The 22142-nt window shown below is 46.5% G+C and overlaps 9 protein-coding genes across 9 annotated transcripts; 6 read left to right on the top strand and 3 right to left on the bottom strand.

Moving 5' to 3' along the window:
• Nucleotides 1-181: 181 nt before the first annotated feature.
• IL334_004454 (uncharacterized protein) lies at nt 182-2578 on the top strand (the record flags this gene model as incomplete). Its single annotated transcript, XM_062936171.1, has 14 exons — nt 182-286; nt 352-456; nt 567-626; nt 683-835; nt 905-1042; nt 1112-1339; nt 1395-1517; nt 1574-1582; nt 1639-1837; nt 1897-1994; nt 2059-2142; nt 2203-2236; nt 2287-2492; nt 2552-2578. 14 exons carry the CDS (start codon nt 182-184, stop codon nt 2576-2578), a joined length of 1569 nt encoding a protein of 522 aa, XP_062792222.1.
• A 905-nt stretch (nt 2579-3483) lies between these two features.
• Nucleotides 3484-4941, top strand: IL334_004453 (uncharacterized protein; the record flags this gene model as incomplete). The annotated part of the gene is made up of 5 exons (XM_062936170.1): nt 3484-3601; nt 3656-3753; nt 3824-4082; nt 4133-4646; nt 4698-4941. 5 exons carry the CDS (start codon nt 3484-3486, stop codon nt 4939-4941), a joined length of 1233 nt encoding a protein of 410 aa, XP_062792221.1.
• A 505-nt stretch (nt 4942-5446) lies between these two features.
• IL334_004452 (uncharacterized protein) lies at nt 5447-8912 on the top strand (the record flags this gene model as incomplete). Its single annotated transcript, XM_062936169.1, has 6 exons — nt 5447-5751; nt 5808-5921; nt 5977-6577; nt 6632-7654; nt 7713-7895; nt 7950-8912. The coding sequence occupies 6 exons, from the start codon at nt 5447-5449 to the stop codon at nt 8910-8912; spliced, it is 3189 nt and encodes a 1062-aa protein (XP_062792220.1).
• A 132-nt stretch (nt 8913-9044) lies between these two features.
• IL334_004451 (uncharacterized protein) lies at nt 9045-10027 on the bottom strand (the record flags this gene model as incomplete). The annotated part of the gene is made up of 4 exons (XM_062936168.1): nt 9045-9247; nt 9313-9658; nt 9713-9864; nt 9949-10027. The coding sequence occupies 4 exons, from the start codon at nt 10025-10027 to the stop codon at nt 9045-9047; spliced, it is 780 nt and encodes a 259-aa protein (XP_062792219.1).
• A 380-nt stretch (nt 10028-10407) lies between these two features.
• Nucleotides 10408-12155, top strand: IL334_004450 (uncharacterized protein; the record flags this gene model as incomplete). The annotated part of the gene is made up of 9 exons (XM_062936167.1): nt 10408-10431; nt 10494-10549; nt 10609-10628; nt 10689-10784; nt 10849-11022; nt 11086-11417; nt 11473-11705; nt 11763-11865; nt 11919-12155. The coding sequence occupies 9 exons, from the start codon at nt 10408-10410 to the stop codon at nt 12153-12155; spliced, it is 1275 nt and encodes a 424-aa protein (XP_062792218.1).
• Nucleotides 12156-12588: 433 nt separating this feature from the next.
• IL334_004449 (uncharacterized protein) lies at nt 12589-15100 on the bottom strand (the record flags this gene model as incomplete). The annotated part of the gene is made up of 8 exons (XM_062936166.1): nt 12589-12869; nt 12926-13021; nt 13074-13177; nt 13310-13326; nt 13379-13651; nt 13794-14749; nt 14812-14934; nt 14992-15100. 8 exons carry the CDS (start codon nt 15098-15100, stop codon nt 12589-12591), a joined length of 1959 nt encoding a protein of 652 aa, XP_062792217.1.
• A 374-nt stretch (nt 15101-15474) lies between these two features.
• IL334_004448 (uncharacterized protein) lies at nt 15475-16020 on the bottom strand (the record flags this gene model as incomplete). Its single annotated transcript, XM_062936165.1, has 1 exon — nt 15475-16020. One exon carries the CDS (start codon nt 16018-16020, stop codon nt 15475-15477), a length of 546 nt encoding a protein of 181 aa, XP_062792216.1.
• A 357-nt stretch (nt 16021-16377) lies between these two features.
• On the top strand, nt 16378-18904 carry IL334_004447 (uncharacterized protein; the record flags this gene model as incomplete). Its single annotated transcript, XM_062936164.1, has 4 exons — nt 16378-16401; nt 16460-16924; nt 16975-17690; nt 17743-18904. The coding sequence occupies 4 exons, from the start codon at nt 16378-16380 to the stop codon at nt 18902-18904; spliced, it is 2367 nt and encodes a 788-aa protein (XP_062792215.1).
• An 860-nt stretch (nt 18905-19764) lies between these two features.
• IL334_004446 (uncharacterized protein) lies at nt 19765-21836 on the top strand (the record flags this gene model as incomplete). The annotated part of the gene is made up of 8 exons (XM_062936163.1): nt 19765-20020; nt 20071-20211; nt 20271-20278; nt 20340-20411; nt 20474-20634; nt 20696-20939; nt 20990-21167; nt 21226-21836. The coding sequence occupies 8 exons, from the start codon at nt 19765-19767 to the stop codon at nt 21834-21836; spliced, it is 1671 nt and encodes a 556-aa protein (XP_062792214.1).
• Between the last annotated feature and the right edge of the window lie 306 nt (nt 21837-22142).

Here is a 22142-nt window from a genome sequence, read left to right as displayed (position 1 = left end):
TGGCTTGTCATCGTTTTGCGCACGGAAGAACGGGTCGAATTTCCGTCTAAAACTGATGCCGTGCAACTATGTTTCTAGCTCTCGGCAAGTTATATGAAATGACACCGGTTGGCTGTGATCAGTGGAGAAGCCCCCAATTGAAGCTTCGTAATCTACATCAGTATTGGAAGCCCTGTACGGTATGTCCTCGACTGTCCCGATTGATGAAGAGAAAAACATCGACCAGACCGACGTGAACGTTCTGGATATCCCTTCGACTGAGTTGTCGCAAGACAAGCTGGAAACTGTGAGTGATTGGACTCCCTTGATCGCATGTCGTCCAGAGTAGTCACTCACATTTACTCAAATCAGTACGATGTGGCGGCTGCGTTTCTCGCTGGCATAGCCAAACGACCTGACGCTGCAGAACTCCTAGCGCCCTGGACCCCCGAGGAAGAGAAAGCGCTTAAACGCAAAGTGAGTTATCTGAGCATTCTGCCGACTCAATCGGCAATAGCGAACCTAGCGCACAAAGGATTAGCAAAAAGACTTGGAAGTACGAGTCTGATCATCGGTCCTTTTTACAGATCGATTGTATCGTCATGCCTCTGCTGTGGCTCGCGAACTTGATGAGCGGTACTGATAAGGTGAGTAAAGCATTACCTACTATGTTTTTGACGAGCGTCCTCTGATTCAAATTTAGGTTCTGCTCGGTACAGCCGTAACCTTTGGTTTGAGGACGGACTTGAAGCTAGTAGGCCAACAGTATTCGTGGGCGAACAGCGCTATCTATTTCAGCTGTATTTTGTTTGTCTTTCCGCAGTCATTTATATTTCAGAAGTTCTCAATTGGCAAGGTAAGCAGCCCACAGTATAACACCAGGAAGGCGAAATGTTCCGAACTGAGCTGTTCATAAATTCGTCAGACTATTGGAGTAAATGTCTTCATGTACGGCATCACTACTTTCGGCACATCGGCAGTGAAGAATTTTGCAGGTTTAATCGTATGTAGACTGCTTTTGGGAGTTTTCGAGGGTGCTGGGCATTCTGCTACTGGAATGGTAGTGAGTAATTTGTCAGATCTGATGGACACGTTACTTGACCTTGAATTCTTATCTTGTCCTGGTCTGTAGATTTCGATGTGGTGGAAGACATCTGAGCAGCCATGGCGGACTGGAATAATGTTCAGTACGCTCTCATCGGTCGTCAACGGTCTTCTTTCTTACGCTTTACAATTTTATGACCCTGGTCCCATCGCTCGTTGGCGCCTCCTTTTTGTTATCATGGGATGTGTCTCCGTCTGTGTTGGTATCGCCAATTACATTTTCATTCCTGGTAATCCAGCCCAGGCGTGGTGGCTTGTAAGTCCATCATTTTCCTTTATTGGCCAGCTGGACTAAGTCTTCAATTCTTCAGAATGATAGGCAGAAAGTAATTGCTATTCGAAGAGTTGCGGTAAACCAGACCGGGGTGATGAATCACAAAGTCAAATGGAGCCAAGTCAAGGAAGCTCTACTCGACGTACAAACCTGGTTAATCGTGAGTAATCAAGCTCAAACCGTGTCATGTGCGGCTCAAATTGACAATGCTCATAGTTTGTCATCGTAAGTCAGTACCGTAAAAGTGCTGGCGAGTTCCACTCACAAGCTTTGTGAACCAGAATGTCAGCTTGAATATCCCGAACGGAGGCTTGATTGGGTTCAATTCTTTGATAGTCCAATCACTTGGTTACAGTGTGAAAGAAGTTACCCTACTTGCAATTCCGACAGGAGTGATCAGCTGGTTATCCTCCCTTTTCTTCGCTAGACTTGCTACAAAAACGAGACAGCCATTGTTATGTGTCACAGCTGCTGTGTTGAGTAAGTGTCATACAAGCCTAAGCAATGGTCCGCGCTGACCTATGCGTTGATGACTTCAGTCTGTCTCACCGGGACGATCATGCTCAAACAGATTCCGAGGTCCAATAAAGGTGGATCTTTAGCTAGTTTGTTCATCATGTATGTATACTGGGCTCCTGTAAGTTACTTGATTTTGGATTCCGAGTTGATCGATGTGACTGAATTTAAATCCTTTGCTGTAGTACATTATTATGGGTTCATCCATTTTGTACCACAACATAGGTGGAACAAGCAAAAAAATCGCAGTCTATGGTATCAGCTACTGGGTAAGGTTTTGGCAACTGATTCTATCGATAGCTCTGGGATTGAGCTGATGGCTACGATAGGGTTACTGCGTCGGCAATTTGATTGGACCCCAAAGTGAGCTCAACAGTCTTGACCAAACAGTTGACGATTGACGTATCGTGTAGCTTTCCGAGCCAATGAAGCCCCGTTGTATAAGAGTGCTATAATGTCGATGCTTATCTTCTATTGTTTGTCAATCCTCTTCATTGCAATTTACGGTTTAGTCTGCTGGCAGTCGAATAAGAAGAAGGAGAAGCAGGAAGAGGAATGGCGAGCGACAAGGCAAGAAGGTGATGTCGCGGAGGAATGGAAAGATCTCACCGATAAGGAGGTGAGTCCTCATACGCGACCAGAAAATTGAAATGCTGGCTTACCGTAGAACTGTCTCAGAATCCTCTTTTCAGATATAGCTATTAATGGCTCGATCGAGCCTGCTGGACTGTGACTACGGTATCTATCAATTTGAGATCTATCTCTCGTATATGATGAAGTACTTTCAGGCACTTACTCTCTAGCTTTGTATCGATTGGCAGTTGGTTTCATTTACCCCTTGAATGCATGTATAGTTTGTCCTCCGACGGCCCGATGCTTTAGCTCAAATAGACCTTGTGGGGAGGAAATGCGCTTGTGAGTTGGTAAGCCCTTTGTGCTCAACGTGAATTCGCGAGCATGTGAAAGTGCTCGGCAGCGCCTGCCTGTTCTTGCATATACATATACGATGTAAACCTTTTTCATCTATTCTCTATGGCATGATGGAGTATGTCTGTTCTATCAGTGTCTAAGCCCATCTACACTTGCTCAACTGAGTAGTCCGAGCCCATGACATCAGTGATCATAGGACATATATGAACGCGGGGAGAGAGAGGTTTTTGTCAATATTCGTGTACATTCACAGAGAAGAACAGATGCGACGGGGATCCTCACTCATAATCTGTCATATCTTCGAAAGCACTCTCGTACAACATGGCTTCATCGAGACCGTTGGCCTTCATGTGTTCGTTCAGTCCAATATTATATGCTGCTGCATCCTCATGCTTTTCATAATCGACATACCTTACAAAGAATCAGCTAGGTAGCGTCGTCACATGCATCAGTCCGCAAATGCAGATATACACATAAAGTGGGGTGCAGGGCACGGACCATCTTTTGTCCGATACGGTGCATCTTCCGGCCCGGAAAAGCGCCTAAAGTGTATTCGCGTTCAAGCAATACGAAACTTACTCGTAGATCTCAAACTTGCTTCATCCCTCTTTACTTGACTTGCTTTACATAAACACACCTTCAAATCTTCCAAGTCATATCATCCCCATTCCCACAGCAACATGTCGGAAACCATAGCACCTCTGTCTTTGACTCAAGAGCGGTCTGCGGATCTCATCTCTTTGTTGACCGACGGTTTACTACATATCAAGGATACGAGTGGACGGTTCTTGCTAAAGCGTAAGTGAGATGATCGTACCTGGGTGCAGCAGCTTCTCTGACCCTTCATCATAGTCCATGATGGAACACTTGTTGATACAAAAGGATGGGAGCACCCAACCGTCTTCTCATGGGAATGGACTCACGGTATAGCTCTTACAGCTTTGTGTCATGTAAGTGGACAAGTTCTGCTATCTTTGGTTCGTTCTAGGTGTGACTCACTAACACATTGGTCTTCCGTAGCATTCTGCTCTTGATCCTTCTTCCCCCGGTGCTCAGAAATCGTTGAAAGTAGCTCTTGACTGGTTTGAAACGCAGTGGAAAAGGACAGATGGTAAAGGTGCTCCGAAGAACATCAACACTATGTCTCCTTTTTACTCTCTTGCATGTTTTGTAGAGGATGGAAGGACCAAAGACCCCAAGTGGAACGGGTGGATCGATGAATGGGCAGAGTGGATCATGGACGGTCTTCCAAGAACCCAAGAAGGTGGTTTCCAACACAGTGAGTTGATGGGTTTTACTACCCAATCACAGCTGACAGATTACGTGTAGTGACATACGTCAATATGCACGAAAACAACTTGTGGGATGACACATTGATGATGTCTGTGATACCCCTCGCCAAGATTGGTATACTACTTGACAGACCTCATTACATTGAAGAAGCCAAATATCAGTTCCTCATTCACATCAAATACCTCGCTGATTCAGTGTCCGGTCTTTGGTACCATGGTTGGCAATTCACTCCAGAGAAATTAGAAGGAGGAAATGGTGGTGCTGAGACCAATGGGGGTCACAATTTTGCCAAAGGTCTTTGGGCTCGAGGAAATTGCTGGATCACCGTCTCCATCCCCATGTTCCTCGATATCCTTGGTGACAAGCTCCCCCCAACAGATCCTATTTACCGACATCTGGTATCTATTTGGAGACGACAAGTTGATGCTTTTGTCCGATCTCAAGATCCCAAGACCGGCCTTTGGCATACTTTGATCGTGGATCCTACCAGTTATGTCGAGACGAGTGCGGCAGCTGGTGTTGTTGCTGGTATTTACATGGGAATTAGACAGTAAGTGAACTTCCACAATACCCGCTCTATTGCTGACGATGACGTTTGCAGAGGCTTGATTTCCGACCCAGCATACCGAAAATGTGCTGATGCAGGTCTTGCTGGTGTGATTGCTCAAATACAACCTGATGGAGAAGTAGCAAATGTCAGTTTTGGCACTGGGATGGGAAGTTCTCTCCAGTTCTACAAGGATATCGCGATCACTTCAATGCCTTACGGTCAAGCCCTCGCAATGCACGCACTAGTCGAGTGGCAGCGGCTTCAGAACGGTGAAGGTGTTGCTGCACCAAAATGATCCCCCAACTAGAGCTGGTAGTTTTGTATAGGCTTTGAACATGCATTTATCAAATGTTTACCGTCTCAAAGTATCCAAAAGAATCGTAAATATATGATGCGAGCAACGAACGCAAAGAGAGAGAGCAGCTCATGGGAAAGTAGACCACTGCTCCTGTCAGCTTCCTGATCGAAATTGACTGTGTAGATTCTTCCTCTCGGCCCTCAGACCATATGATACGATTTCGCGATCTTCCTGTTGAGGCGTTAGGCTTCCATATCTCGATTGTACTAATTACCTCAAAATAGCTTACATGAACACGTTACTTCGGATTTCACTCTAAATTGCGCACCTCCACTCCGGACCGTGTCTAGACGGACGAATGTTGGACCGGAACCCTAGGTGGATCGATTGGTTGAGTTCGGCTTCGCCCGTTTACTCGGGGCCACAATTTTGATTTAAGCATCATCTATGGTTATTTTGGTATCTAGGTTTACAAGCAAGTCTTCATTTAGATTTCAGCATCATGGCAGTCGACAATCCGTTGAGCTACCCCAGCTCAAAGAAGCCGTTCTCCCTTGAAACCTTCCGGGATCCGCCAAGGGAATATCGGGGTGCACCTTTCTGGGGATGGGTCACCAAGCAGGAGAAGGAGGCGACTCTAGAGCAGATCAACATGTTCGAGGAGATGGGGATGGGTGGATTTCACATGCATACTAGAGTAGGATTGGATATACCCTATATGGGTGAGGAGTTCATGGATATCGTTGAAGGCTGTGTGGATAAGGCAAAAGAGAAAGGAATGTACGCATTCCTATATGACGAGGACAGGTGAGTGTTGGTACATTGTATACACAGTCAAAGGCTGACTGCTGTTTTGCTGCTAGATGGCCGAGTGGATTTGCGGGAGGAAAAGTCCTCGAGGGTCATCCGGAACACAAACATCTTCATCTTCTGTTTACCCCCTGGGCATACGGTGAGGAGATCGGTTACACCAAGCCGTAAGTGTGGTAACTAATGCGCTTGTGACTTGATCTAATGCTCTACTCGTTGTAGAGATTTCCCAATTGCCAATGCTGCTCCGATGAGAAGTGAACTTGGTGATCTCCTTGCAGCTTATGCGATCAAGCTCCAAGATGGTCGCTTAGCTTCTTCTCGTCGTGTCTCAGCTGCTCAAGATATATTACCTGGTGAAACCGTTTGGTACGCATACGCGGAACCTCTTCCGGATAGTGGTTTCTTCGGTGATCAAACATATACAGATTTGCTCAGCTCCGACATGACCGAAAGATTCATAGAGCTCACGCATGAAGTCTATAAGAAACACGTCGGCAAAGACTTTGGTGGTGTTGTGCCCTCCATGTTCACCGATGAGCCTCAGTATTGTCCAATGTCAACGCTGAGTGTGGCCGAAAAGCTCCAAGATGTATTTTTACCTTGGACCCGCAAGATTATTGAATCATTTCGCGAAGCTCAGGGCGGGGATCTTCTAGAGCTCCTGCCTCAGCTGATATGGGATCCTGTGGAGCAAGAGTCAAACATCGTCAAATACCAATTCCTAGACCACGTCTGCTCACTCTTTTCCAGCAACTATATTGGAGTTCTGGCAAAATGGTGCGCTAAGAACAATCTGTATTGTACCGGCCACATGAACGCTGTGAGTGGAATTACAAACAATCTGATTATTACATCTACTCACCATCTTTCCCAGGAACCTACACTCTCTTCTCAAACCGCTCAAACTGGTGAAGTCATGCGTTGCTATCGAGAAATGCAATTTCCTGGTATCGACATGCTGTGCGACAAGCGGGAACTCAACACCGCTAAACAAGCAGCATCAGTCTCCCGACAATACGGGCGGTCTGGTCTAATGAGCGAGCTGTACGGTGTCACTGGCTGGCAGTTTACTTTCGAAGGACACAAGGGTCAAGGTGACTGGCAAGCAGCTTTAGGTGTCACTCTACGAGTTCACCATTTGTTCTGGAGCACGATGGAAGGCGAGGCTAAGCGAGACTATCCTGGTTGTATTGGCTATCAGTCTCCATGGTGGAAAGAATACAAGCAAATCGAAGATCATTTTGCTCGTGTCAATTCGGCTCTCACCCGAGGGCGACCAGTGACTCGTGTCGCCGTCATTCATCCAGTCGAAAGCTTCTGGCTCTGCTTTGGTCCCAAAGATCGAAACTCTGAAGAAGTCGACTACCGGGAGAAGGCTTTCTCGGAGCTTACAGACTGGTTACTTAAAGGTCACATTGACTTTGATTTTATCTCTGAATCCCTCTTCCCAGAACTTACCGACGTGGAATTAATTGGAAATACCTTACCGGTAGGCAAGTGTAATTACGAAGTTGTCATTGTTCCCAACTTACGAACTATACGATCGACAACCCTCACTCGCCTACAGCGCTTTTCAGCAGAAGGTGGTAAAGTTATTGTAGCCGGCATCACACCCACGCTTGTAGACGCCCAAATCCCGTCTACACCTCCCACGATTCCAGGCTCAACCACTCTCTCCTGGTCTAAAGCCCAGATTCTATCAAGTCTTCAACCTCATCGAGACCTCGACATGAATGTCAGTGACACCACCCTATACCGAGCGCAAGGCACTAGGGCAGATTCTTTGTTCTACCAAATGCGAGAAGATGGAGAAGAAAGATACGTGTTCATATGTAACACTGACAGAAAAGAATCATGTCCTGTTACACTAAGTATAACCGGAGAATGGGCAGTCGAGGTGAGTCAATGTGTATTCCCGTCAAGCAGCTGCTCTGACTGGAACGATCTCTAAACAGGCTCTCGAAACATTTGCTGGATCTTCATGGGAAGTGGCCGCCGAGCAGAGTAACGGTCGAACATCCTTCAAATACTGGTTTGACGGATGCGAAAGCGTTATTCTTCGATTGTCTCCTGGAAAGGCGGGCTCTAAAGCAAGAAACCAAACTATTCTTAGGCGACATTACCAACAAATTGGAGATGTAAGTACAGCATTTTCAATCATTTCAAATTATTGTTGACGTTAGATATCTTAGGTCAAGCTAGAGTCCATTACATTGGAAGAGCCCAATACCCTCTTGCTCGATTATTGCGACTATAAGTGGAATGATGAACCTTGGCAGGGACCGGAAGAGGTATTAGCAGTAGATCAGCTGTTGCGCCGACGTCTTGACTTGTTCCTCAAAGGAGCCAAGTTCCGTCAACCTTACACAATCCCCCAATCCAAACGAAACGGGATTGGTAAGCTGCGATTGCGGTTCCACATCAATTCCAAGGTCAAGGTTAACGATAGTACTCTGGCTATCGAGAGTCCACATAAAGTCAAAGCTTTCCTTGATGGCAAGCATTTCGATTTAACACCAGGTGGGTGGTGGGTCGACAAATCTATCAAGACTGTACCCTTCCCCGAGATCTCAGAAGGGTCACACGCTCTGGAACTGGAGTATGACTATGGAATGCTTACCAACCTCGAACGAGTATATCTTCTTGGTCAATTTGGTGTCAATGTTCGGGGTCGAAAAAGTACCATCGTTCCTCTTGATTTGAAGGATGTGGAGTTTGGCGACATCACCCGTCAAAGTCTTCCCTTCTATTCCGGCAATCTAACATATCACACAACTTTCATATCAGACGGCCAAACACCTTTAGCTCTTCGAGTTGCTCATTTCGCCGGGCCTGCAGTCTCAGTAGATGTTGATGGTCAACGTTCCGCATTGCTGGTTCACGAGCCGTACGCTGTTGAGCTGGGTACCCTGCCCAATGGAAGCCACAAGGTAGACTTTACTTGCTACGGTAACAGGCACAACTCCTTTGGCGCTGTTCATCTGGTACCTGGCAAGACAAATTGGCTCAACGCAGATTCTTGGAGGAGTGACTACGATTGGTGGTCAGAAGAATATGTTCTTGGACAAATAGGAATATTGAACGCTCCTAGAGTGGAAGTTCCAGGATTAGAGGTTCCCAAGCAGGTGCGAAGAGGATTGACACTACACGTGTAGTTCGTAATGATCTGCGTCATGAGCACCCAGCTATATGCATTCTATGTAAATAAGGGATTATAAATAATTCTTTCAACCATTGTCTAAATTCTGTTGAATTTGCCTACAGGACTACGAGGTCACAAAGTCAGGCTATTGAAGGGAGATGGCCATTCCACCGTCGACCAGAACGCTAGCACCAGTACAGTACTTGCTCAAATCACTACCAAAGAAGAGTACAGGTCCTACTAGATCTTCTGGCTCACCAAGTCGGCCAAGAGGCGCACGTCTGACCTGATCGGCACGTTTCTCGGGATTTGCAAGATCCTCGCGGTTGATATCCGTTTCAATAGTGCCTACAAGAGCGAAGATGAGCGGGATTTCAGGAAGTTTCTGACGCTCAGGGCAACAGGACACTCACCAGGAAGAACCGAATTACACCTAATACCCATCGGTCCAAGAGCAATCGCACAACTTTCCATGAGACTCTTGATACCCGCTTTAGTCGGTGTATAGTGACACTGTTCTCCTCCTCCCATCAATGCAGAAATACTGCTGATAGCTACGATAGATCCACCCTTGGGTTCTTGTACCGCCATTTGGTTGGCCACAGCTTGGACAACGTAGAAAGCACCGTTCAAGTTGACGTCCTGGACCCGCTTCCATAAAGAATGAGGGAGGTCTAGGAATTTATGGAAGGGGCAGATACCGGCATTTGAAACAAGGACATCAATACGGGAGAACGAGGCCACACCTGCTTCAACGATCTGAGGTTGTGTTGTCTAAGCGAGATATATACGATCAACTTAACTTGCACTTACAGCAGATGCAGTAGAGGGTTCCGCAATATCTCCAGGTACTATAACTGTTTTTGCACCGAGTCTTGAGCATTCCGCTTCCACTCCTTCTATATCTTTTCTAGTAGAATCGCCCAGATGATGGAGGATTACATTGGCCCCGTTCCTCGCAGCACCTATAGTTGTTTGGATGTCAGATACGGTACATAGAGTAAGGCGTGTATAAGGACGAAGCTAGCTAAGTTTCATGTTCCACTCACCTATAGCTATGGCCCTGCCAATCCCTGTTGAGCACCCAGTGACAGCGACGACTTTTCCTTTCAAAAGACCGAAGGACATCTCACTTGATTGGAAGTTTGCTAGATTGGTGATTGAATCAATGAGATCCGGGTAACCTTCAAGGTAAGAGTTCGCTGTTTATGATACACCTTGTACTGAGTTTGAAAGTTTCCACGCACGCTGAAATTAGGCTATGTAGTGCAATGGCCGAGAGACGGTTGAACGCGTCCAACGGGACAACTATTGTCCCGTGCGGAAAGGGTATCCTCTAGTTTCCTTTCACTACCGGTGATAGGTTCCGAGGAAACCGGTGGGAAGAAACACCGGGCAGTTGACGCTCTTAAAGTGGGAAACAAATCAAGCTTATATCTTTCTTCTTTATCGTTTGTGTATCTGAGCTTCTTGAACACCACCGAAGAAACAATCTAAGAATATACAAGATGCCTAAGGAGTGGCCCAAAATCGTAAGGCTATATCGTTGCAACATCGCGAACTCCATTGCTGATGTAACACAAAAACCTGCTAGGCTAAACTTGAGACCTTCATCCCCAGTGCCCAAGGGTCTGGAGGAGATTATCACCGGTGAGCGGACATGTTATATGAACATTTGAAGTCTGTACTGATGCTCTTGCACCAAATAGACAAGGAAAAGGCCATTGGAGTAGGTCCACTATCCACTAGATGTCATTGTCGCGTAGAATGGTTACTGACCATTCTTTAGTCATCCAAGGTGATATATCATGCCCTATGCATTCATACCCTGACTGGAGGGAGTCCCGTGCCAAGTGGGGTATCGGAGTGCTCGGAAGTCTTTTCGGTGAGTTTAATTTGAAGGCGACTGGCGCAAAACGTAGTACAGGGATTGATGTCAAACATTGCAGTAAAATTGACCGCTACCGATGGTACTGTTGGTTACGCTACTGGATTCGGTGGACCCCCTGCTTGTTGGCTGATTGAAGAGCATTTTGCAAGATTCGTAGTTGGTCAAGATCCTAGAGATACCAACATGATCTGGGATCAAATGTTCAAAGCTTCCATGTTCTACGGAAGAAAGGGTACGTTGGCATCTTTCCACACCCACACTTCTACAATTCCACTAACGAAAATTGCATGAATAGGTCTTCCTCTTGCTGCCATTTCAGTTGTCGATCTTGCTCTGTGGGACTTGCAAGGTAAAATTCGAGGCGAACCCATCTACAAGATGATTGGGGGTCGAACCAAAAAAGATATCCCTCTTTATCTCACAGGTCCTCAGAGTGCTTCCGCAAAGAAACTCGGTTTCTGGGGTAGCAAAGTCCCTCTTCCCCATGGTCCTCCAGATGGTGAAGAAGGTATCCGAAAGAATGTTGCCTTCCTTAAGAGCAAGAGAGATGAAGTAGGACCTGATTATCCCATCATGGTTGACTGTTGGATGTCTCTTACTGTTCCTTACACCTTGAGATTAGTCAAAGTGAGTCTTCGTATTTCAGCTGAAAGCAGCGACGATATCTGACATTGTATCTCAGGCTGTCGAAGATGCTGGTGTTGCAATTCATTGGTGGGAAGAAGTACTGCACCCCGATGACTTTGATGGGCACAGAACCCTTAAGAAGGCCTTCCCTCATATCCTATTCACCACCGGAGAACACGAATACTCCAAGTATGGTTTCCGGAAGCTCATCGAGGATCGATCTATTGACATTCTCCAACCCGATGTCATGTGGCTTGGTGGTTTGACCGAGTTGATCAAGGTTGCGTCGTAAGTTTCTCATCGTTCAAAGGATCACGGGATTCAAAGACTGATTCAATTAATCAGTATGGCTGCCGCTTATGACATCCCCGTCGTCCCTCATGGCTCTGGTCCTTATTCTTTCCATGCTATCATGAGTTTCCCCAACTCCGACTTCTGTGAATATATCGTAAGTACACTCTGCTCGCAATGAGAATCACTCAGACTGACATCCGCGTGAAGGCAAACTCACCCGATGGACACACTGTCTGGCCTTCATTTGGTAATCTTTTCACCAACGAAGTCCTCCCCGTTAATGGAAGAGTAAATCTTACTGACGAGCCCGGATTTGGTTTGGAGCTCAACCCTAACGCAGACTTGGTACCGTACTCCGCGTTTTTCAAGCCTGCAAAAGGCATCGGATATGCCAATGAGAAACCCGAGGAAATTCAACCCCAAAACATCCCCGATGCCGTGTGAGATGTGGGCTCTGTATGTCTTGGGAGATTCGAAGGGAAAGCATCAGTGCAGAGTATATAGCCATTTGGGACCTGCATGCCCCACAATTTCATAGCATGAATTCTGATTTATGCAGTCGTGTCGGTGGAATTCACAAGCAAATGCTGCCTACACCGCTCATGTCCCTTGTCCTTGGCTATTTTAAGTTCAGGTGAAAACAACAACGTCTAACACAATGAAGAATCACCTTCATCTACAGCGCACCAACATGGTCTACGATCGTCGTCAAACAGTAATGTCAGATCACAATACACACATTGAGATCCATCTATAAAACGAGCAGAAAGAGTATGAAGTGTTTCGACTCGCTGCAGAATAAGTGCATCGACAGTCATCTTTTACAATTTTCCAGAGCAAACCATAGAGGAGTCTGTCATATGATAAGACTGGTACATCACATCGAATCTGCCTGGAAGAGACCAGCTGGTAGATCGAACCAAGAGTACAAATCTCCCAGACCAGGTTGTACCGCCCATGCGGGTAGATGAGCCAAATGAGGCTCTGGGGGAGTAGCAAAAGGTGTTTCCTGGATGTTAGTCGTTACTGCAGAATAAGCGGTTCTTTTGAAATCAAGAAGCGCATGAATTGCGTCGGGGAGACTGCTTGAATTGGTGGGACCGGAGAGCGAATTGAGCCATTTACGTTTAGCTCGTTCTAGTAATTTCACATATTGATCTAGAGGTATTATTAGTGTTGAACACGAAACAAGGCTAGCCTGAGATAGCACTTACTTGCGAGACTCCAAAATTGAGCTTGCTCTTTCAGCGTTGCCACAATAGTGTTGAAATCGTCGTCCGGCTGTGTTTGGCCATTCAAGAAGGCATGGACTACACGAGAAATATCAATACACTGCTAAATGTAGTGCAGTGACAGACTGACCAAATAGAACCCGTGCGGCAACCCAACATCCCCAGATGAAGACCGGAGTCGAAGCTGTACTCCAGCCTATATGTCGAGCGCCATTCGCCAGGCCAGCCATTGACCTGGCTGAGTCAAGACAGATTGACACATAAGGTTCCTGAGGTTCTCCGTTAGACATCGCGGGATATGCGTGATAACCATTCAATTTCAGGAGAGTTCTATTTGTCAGCTCGTTCATGACATATACGACTCACGCATGATACGCTGCTTGCTATTGGTCTGCATCAGTGATGTACAAATTGGCTATTCGGCGGTATACTCACAATCATTAATCTCATCCCAGGTTGATCAATCCTGTCTAAAGGAGCATTTGCAAACCACCTTTTAGTCGTATTTGTGAGCCCCGTAACTTTCTCCTTTCTCTCCTCCATCCCACGAGAATCTCCGGGCTCAAGCATTTGAGTCTGCAATGTATGTGCCCGGCCTAGATAATCCAGCGCCTCAACGAGATACGCCATAGGGCTAACATCATCCAGATCAAAATAGATACTTTCTCGCTGGAAAATTGAACGGAAAGAGGGGCTCTGATGCCATTCCTAAGCGATGAGATTAGCAAGTATCGCTTGAGACCTTACATTTAGCTGTTCAGCCTGCCATAATATGTTGAAATGGATGGGTAGGCAGTAACAGATGACTCTGGCCTCACACAGAATACGGAAGAACCTTTGAAACACTCACAGCTCGAGCCCACATCGCATCGGAACAAGGCAGACGCCGTTTGATCTCAAAGTCAGGCAAGGCAAAATCCCATCCAGTCGCTACACACGCGTATCTATCCAAACAAAAGATCAACCAGAAAAGCCGCCGTCTTGATTCGTCTTCGTGCCAGCTGGTGGATGGAGGTATAATGCTCGTTCTACTCAGACCAGGTACTGGTGCGGGTCCCGCCCATGAGGAGGTTTCCTCCTCTTTTGCTAAACCAAGATGAACAGCAGATCTAGTGAGAAGTGCCAATATGCCCCAGCTGCTCGGACCTTGCTCTGATCCAATCAAGTCGAGAGCCAGTAGGGCAAGGGCTTGGACTGAGGATATTGATGTAGATTCCACAGCATGAGTCAAGACGTGCTGCTTCGCTCTCTTCTTGACAAGATCTTTTGTACCGAGGAGTCGAGGATCATTTGACAGTCGCAGAGTTACTACCACAATGGCATGGTGTACTATGGTCCATGGAGGCTTGAACTCGGGCATAGTAGGAGATAAGATAGGAGCCCAAGGGTGAATGTGAATAAAATACAAGCTTAAGAGGTCACGAACGATGTCATCTGCGGGTAGTATGTGAGGGTCGAGAAATGAGGAGGGTGAGGCTATATTCAGTCCTGGTGATGCGGATATGTTGATCGTAGTTGGGTCAAAGGGAATAGATGGACTTGGGTCGGTAGGCATCGGAACGGAATGTAGAGAAGGATTAGATATATTGGTGGGTAAAGAACTCAAATTGTTCTGGGTGGTGGATCCAGTTCCCTGGACCAAAGAGTTTAAGATATCTGACTGAGTCGATTGCAGGAAGGGATCATGAAACGGCGTTTGTGCAGAGTCATACGAGAAAGAGGGACCGGATCTTTGTATCTGTGCAAGACGTGCTTCTTGCTCTGCTAGTCGTGCTTCGTATGTTTCTATGCGATCCTCCAGAATCTCTGCTCGAAGGTTAGTTTTTGCTGGAGTAGGAATTTTCGACTATCAGTATTGACAAACTCACCAACACGCTTTATCATCTCCAATCCTGTACCTGGTCTCAATCCTGGCTTCAGCTTCGGCGGATAATGACACGCAGACGGATCCTTGCTACAGTTGAGACACGTTGGCTTATGGCTATCGCATTCTGTGTTTCAGACATCAGCGATGAATCACGGGGAGATGATTGTCCGAATGAATTTACTGATTTTTTTCTGTCGGCAAACAATGCATGTTATCGATAGAGGTGTAGACATGGACTCTCTACGTGCGCTGGAGATGGAAGGTGACCTTTCGGTAGGTATCTTTGGCATCTTGAGAGGTCTTTAGGATATTCTAGTTGATCAATGTACAAAGCGAAACAGATGTAAATTGAAAGATGAAATGCCAGTTTTGGCGCGGAATATTTGGGCTCAACGGGGTAGGCGGACTGTGCGTAACATGTACAAGGGAGCTCCGAATGTCCCTGAGCATATGTCCATTCCATTCCATTCCTCAGCTCTGCTGTCAGATGTACATAACGCAACTTTGAGATCAATCATGCATGTCGGATACGATTGTATACAGGTCTGTCTAAGTAAGGAAGTATCTATTGCATGTTTGTCATATTCGGTCCAGTAATTCACAGATAGTCCCGCCTGAAATTTGATTTGTTTGCTCTTTCCCACATATCCTATTCCGAATTAACTCAAAAATCAACGTCTTCAAACTTCTTCCCGTCCTTCTCTACAGGTAGAGCTGCTATGACTACAGTAACCCAGCGAGCGCCTTCTGGTCCAGCTTCCCATGCATGTATGGTACCAGTCTGTACAGCGATCTGCCCGGCTTTCATCTCTGTTCTTGTTTCTCCTTCATTTCCATCCGGGACAATCAACCAAGCACTGCCTTGTAAGAAAACATTGTAGTCGATGGAAGATGTTCGATGCATATTGACACGAAAGTTTGGGGCAAGGTCTGTGATTTGACCATTTGTGCCTCCTGGAAGAACGACTCCTGGAACATTGGCCACTGCTTGAGTGATATGTTCTGCGCTGATTACGTGAGGATTGGTGCTCGGGATGTCTGACGATGAATAGAGCGGTGATACATGTGCATTTCCACCCAAAACCGGTCGTAGGATGACATTATCGTCGTGAAGAATGACATGACTGCCGTCCTTGTCGGTGCCCGCGTGTGAAGTAACGACACGTCGGAAGGGGGCTACTTCCCTGTTGTTGACGACGGTCTCGCTCATTGTTAGAGCTGTGAGGAGGACGAGTGGGAACTCTGGCAGCACTGCCTCGGGTGGTTTCTCATTTGTGGTAAACAATCCAACAAATGGTAGAGTTTCCCTTCAATTTTTCATTTGGGAATGTCAACGTGACACCGTGGTTTTCCCGATCGGCACGTTCTTAAGCCGTCAGGGTCAAGCTCAACTCCACTAAGTCACCCTCGGACCGGCAACTTGGTCCATTCAACATAATTTCTGGATTTGAAGTTATTTATGACATCGACAGACAGATAGCACGCAGAATGGCAACGTTTTCTCTTGAAGTCTTTCGCACAAGGCTCAGAGTGGCTGTCCATCTGAATACCAGGAAGTAGCAGCGACATGGAATCTCTTGGCGTGCAAAAGGTGAGTCACTGGGGGAAGTTGCCCTCGATAGACGTGCTAAAATGCCTTATGTACCTAGACTATCAATTCCCTCCAAGCCAACTGGGTATGGGTACCCAACTGGGTTGACTCGTCGATAATCAGTACAGCCGCACGATTGGTCTCTTTTACTCGCAGATTCGACCTTCACTCCATTCCTGACGAGGCTATCCTCCACTTTTCTGCCGATACCAGATACAAGCTTTTCGTAAATGGGTCTCGAGTAGCTGTTGGACCTTCGAAAGGTCATTCCACTATATGGTACTATGATAGCCTGGACATCGCTCCGTGGTTGCGAGAGGGGAAGAATGACATTGAGTTCTTGGTAATTAGATACTTCGCCGGATCTCGAGGTGGTATGCCTTTTGAGAGAACAACATTTCCTGGTTTTACTATTATTGGTACCGCTGGAGATGTGGATTTGAAGTCGGCCAAAGGATGGTCTGCTGTTGTAGATGAAAGCAGGCAGTATCCAACGGGTCTGGTGGATGACGTGTTCCTTCATGTAAGTCACTATTTTGACTTTCACAGATATTGCGACTGATATGATTGTAGATCAACGAACGAGTCTCTCCTACGGCTATCAATAACTCTGTGACACCGATTCCATACTCTTTCAAAACATTGAATGGAGAGCTCGCTCCTTGGCGTTTGCAACCCCGTGCCATACCCATGCCAGAGAGTTCGCCAGTATCAGTGAACTCTATCCAAAACGCTCATAGTACAACCTCTAATGACGACTGGACTTCCTATCTCTCTGGCAACAGAAGTCTCACTCTCTTACCCTCTACTGAGCACAAGCTTGATATTCAGGCGGATGTACATTCTACCGCATTCACTCGATGGACATTCAAGGCGAAAGAAGATACGCAAATTAAACTGAAATTGACTTACTCGGAAGGCTATGAATTGGAACCGCGAATGTATCCTTGGTTACGTACCAAAGCGAACCGGACGGACTCTAAGAACGGACTCCTTCTTGGTCCTTACGATGAGGTAGTCTTGGACATCCCGGCTGGAAAGTCTACCTCGTACGAACCGTTCTGGTTTCGAACATTCCGACTGATACGCTTTGACATTAGTGTTGGTGAGAACCCTGTAGAGCTTGTGTCATTCGAAGCAACACAAGTAAATTATCCGTTAGCTGTCAAAGGAAGTTGGAAAGAACCGGGAGACGATTATAGTGAAAGAATCTGGGATGTGTCGATCAGAACACTGAGAAATTGTATGTTTGACGGATATTCAGACTGTCCTTTTTACGAACAGCTTCAGTAAGTAATCTTTCTCCCAGCACACCTATCATGGCTGATCTCTAGCTATCAGATATTCTGGAGACAGTCGATCTGTTGGTCTATTTCACTTCCTGATCTCCGGTGATGATCGTCTCATGCGACAAGCTATCACAAATTACGCCGCTTCCATAACTCCCGAGGGTCTCACACAATCTCGGTTCCCCTCTCATGTACCTCAAATCATTGCCGGGTTTTCGCTTTATTGGATATTGCAGATCTGCGATCACTATCTTTTCTTTGGTGATACAGCCTACTCTCGATCCTTTGTACCCAGGATCGACGGGGTCTTCGAATTCTTCGACCAACACATCGATGAGCTCGGTCTCGTTAGTGGTATCAGTGAGGATGTTTGGCAATACTGTGATTGGGTCACTACGTGGGGTGCAACAGATGAACATCCCGATAAGGGCGTTCCAAGCTCGGGGAGGAAGAGTAATAGACATACTTATCTCAGTTTGCTTTACGCTTACGTACTTGGAGAAGCCGCCAAGCTTCTACGACAAGTGGGCAGATCTGGCAATGCTGAAGAATACGAGATCCGGGCACAATCTCTTAGAAAGGCAATCAAAAAGCATTGCTATGATGGACAATTTTTCACCGACTCTACGGCGGATATTGCAGATGATCTTGCTTATTCCCAACATTGCCAAGTATTTGCTGTCCTTGCTGGTGTTCCTCCAGCGGAAGAAGCGCAGAGGCTTCTGACTCAAGCGTTCTCGGATGCAAGATTCTCCAAGTGTTCTTATGTTATGATGTTTTACGCACTTCGAGCGTTTGCCAAAGCTGGTGACAAAGTATATGAAGATTACTATTCGACTGCTTGGATCCCGTGGAGGCGAATGTTGGATAACAATCTGACAACATGGGAGGAAGACGATGTACGTCAGAGATCGGATTGTCACGCTTGGGGCAGCGTTCCCATATATGAATACTGCACTCAAGTAGCTGGTGTACAGCCTATCGCTGCTGGGTGTAGCAAGATTCTTTTCAAACCTCGTTTGGGGCTTTCCGAGAATTTAGGAGTCAAGGTAGCTCTTGGTAAAGACAACGTGGCTACTGTCTCATGGGCCAAAGAGGGAGATGGTAAGCGAGTCAATCTTACATTACTCAAGGCTATCGAAGTTATCAGCCAGCTGCCCAACGGAAAGGAAGAGAAGCATGGTTTGGTGGATTCTTTGCACTTTTTGTATTGACCCTGGTAGATTTTTGCGTATGGATTGGCCCGCTCTCATTTGGAACCATGTCTTTGCATCCCAGTTACTTGAAGCGGTCTTTGACTTCTCAGCATTCAGATTCATCGTAACACCCCTCGTGTTTTTAGATCACTGCAGCAATTGTGCCATCACATCATCCAGTCTAGTCATGAATTGTCGGCGGCAACACGACAATACTGCAGGCAAGCAAGACAATGATGCCGAAAATAAGCCAACCTTACCTCGTGTAATGGGTAATTACGCCAGTACACGAACAGAGTCGGACCGGATATCCGATGCAACAGGATGAATGATAAACCGACCGAAATACATGTGAAAGTAAATTCAGCTGATGAGATCCTCTCGTCATTCTTACGTTAAGAGGCGTTTTGAGAGATGTTTAAAAATAAACAAAAAAACGTCACAGATGCCAAGCTATAGCTGTAAGGGGTTTGTACATCTGTCCAGTACTCTAATATAGCCTTTCGCGCCGGGAGCGGTTGTGCAGTAGGAACCTCGTAATCTGCGCACCTGTGCAGGCACCGGACTACCGGACGCAGACGCAGACGCCTGACTAACCCCGTCTCGTTGAATAGCTCATGGTGCCGATGAGGAAACCCAGGCCACATAAAGGAGCACCACAAGTTTTTTGAGAATACGCACGACATCCGCTTTAATGTTGTACCGTGATTCACTGTGCCCCGCCCCTCACGGGAAAGTTTGAGTACATGAGACCGTGCAGTCATATGATATACGGTCGAGAGATTTGTCCATGTATATATAAAGCGGTAATCGATTGCGCTCCCCGACACCGATCATCTCTCAACGAGTGCAGAAAACAGTTTAGTCTTTCGCCCAAAATGGCTCAACAGTCACCTCAGCAACATCATGATATCGTCCCAGTCTCTCTCGGCATGAACGAGAAGGACAACGAATTGGTTCACAATGATCACCTTCAAACGGCCGAAGAGATTCGAAGAACAATGTCCAAAGGAGGTCAGGTACAAATGAGGTCTCAATTTGACGACATGGGGATTTGGGCATCTGTCAAACAAAATAAGAGGATCGCCTTTGTAGCCATGGCAGCCGCATTTGCCGCTTCCCTTGAAGGCTATCGTGAGTGATGTCGATCGTCCAGAAGAGCACGCGTCGTCTGATACGAAAAGAGCGCGTAGAGGTAAATTTGAACGGTGGTATCGTCTCAAACAAAGGTTTCATCGCCATCATGCCTCACGACGCCAAGGGTGCTATTTTGGGCACATATGTCTCTTCTTGGGGAGGGATACAAAGTGCAGGTCAGACTATAGGTACGTGGTAGTTCGATCTGTTGTGCCTTTCATTGGGCTGACCAGAATTTCTGTTCTAGGACAAATCGTAAGTTGGCGTGCAAATATAGTAATTTCCTTTGAAGCTTAGATTCCCGGATTCTCTGTAGTTTCTTCAATACGCCACAGATGCCCTGGGCCGAAAGGTAGCTTTGTATATCCTATGGCTCTGTCTCGTAGCTGTGAGTTCGGCTGTTGTCCCCATTGGGACATCACTGATATTTATTATTTGCCTTTTCAATAGAGCGTGATTGCCGAGTGTTTGGTTAAAGGATGGCAAACTTGGCTGATCGCTAAACTCTTCTCTGGTATTGGAGTGGGTATGCTCCAAGCAACTTTACCCGTTTATATCGCCGAAATTGCCCCTACACAATTAAGGGGTTTCCTTATCAATGCTTACACCTTGTGAGCGACATTCCTCTCAGCAAATTCAGAGATAACTAATCATGTGCCTGATCTCTTTCAGCTGGTTCTGCGTTGGACAACTTCTCGCTGGAGTTGCCTTAAACCGATTAAATGCCAAGAACCCTCTCGATTTCAAGGACGCCATCTACACTCAATGGGCTATGCTCGGAATTATGGGTATCATCTTTGTGCTTCTCCCTGAATCCCCTTGGTGGCTCGTCAGCAAAGGCAAACTTGACAAAGCAGGTACCATGTTACAGCGATATTATGGACGTATTGAGGGGTACAGCGTCTCGGATGAAGTTGTAAGTCACTGTTAGCAAAACCCGTGATCCTGACTGATCAAGATTTTCAGGCTGTTATGACCGCTACCATTGAGGCAGAGAAACAAGTTGCTGCTAGAGAAGGTCAAGAAGGTCCGTTTGCGATTTTCCAGGGGTCAAACTTGCTTCGTCTCATCATCGCCTCCTGGCCCAAGATTATCCAACAGTTCGTCGGTCTCAGTGTCTTCAATTCTTATTCAACCTATTTCTGTGAGTTCTTCTTGTTGTGCCGCATTTTGAGATGCTTTGAGCTGACATTCGAATTCAGTCCAACTTGCTGGAAACAAGAATCCTTTCCTCGTTACAGTCATCCTAGGATGTGTCCAGCTTCTCGCGATGCTCATTACAGCTTCCTTATCTGACTCGATCGGTAGAAGACCTCTCACAGTCTACCCTTACGCTATTACCTCCGCCTCTGTCCTCGCGCTTGGTATCATCGGTTGCTTTGATTATTCAAGTAAATCTCTCGGTTCCTTACTTATCTTCTTCGCTTGTCTTGCTACCTTCACAACTACGGGCGCATCGGCCATTGGATATGCCTACGCTGCTGAGATCCCTACGCAAAGACTTCGAGCCAGAACAGCAGGTTGGGGTCTTGCTATGTCAAATATGGTCGCCATCCTCTTCAGTTTCTGTACTCCACTCATGCTCAACGGACCTACTGTACAATGGAACGTGAAGACCGGATTCTTCTTCGCCGGTACGGGGACAGTATCGACGATCATAGGATGGTTCTTATTGCCTGAAGTCGCGAGAAGATCTCCTGCTGAAATCGATGAGATGTTCGAGAAGAAAGTACCCATGAGAAAGTTCAAGGGATACAAAACGGAAGTTGAGACCGTGGCAGAGGAGAACAAAAGAATGCAGCAGGGCTTGTAATAGGGACGTGCAGATGCTCTGATGTCAAGGACAAATAGGCCCCGAAATGTACTTACTCAGGTAGTTTCTTTGTTTTTCATATTATTACAGTGTACATGCAAGTTTCTCGACTCTTTGTGGTCAAAATGGCGCGCAAGATTCTCGATCTTACCGGATACCCAAAAAACGGTAATAGTATTGTCTAAATGAATATGTACTACCGGATACATGAATGGCTTCGTGTTGGATGACCCCGCGAGACGATAATATAAAGCACTGACACTTATTAGCTAGAAGGGGAGGGAGTTTACTCGACTACGTGACTTA

The sequence above is a fragment of the Kwoniella shivajii genome, chromosome 5, assembly GCF_035658355.1.
Source record: "Kwoniella shivajii chromosome 5, complete sequence".
Lineage (NCBI taxonomy): Eukaryota > Fungi > Basidiomycota > Tremellomycetes > Tremellales > Cryptococcaceae > Kwoniella > Kwoniella shivajii.
The sequence above is the reverse complement of the archived record's forward strand: the minus strand, read 5'-3'. Positions and strand labels throughout refer to the sequence as shown.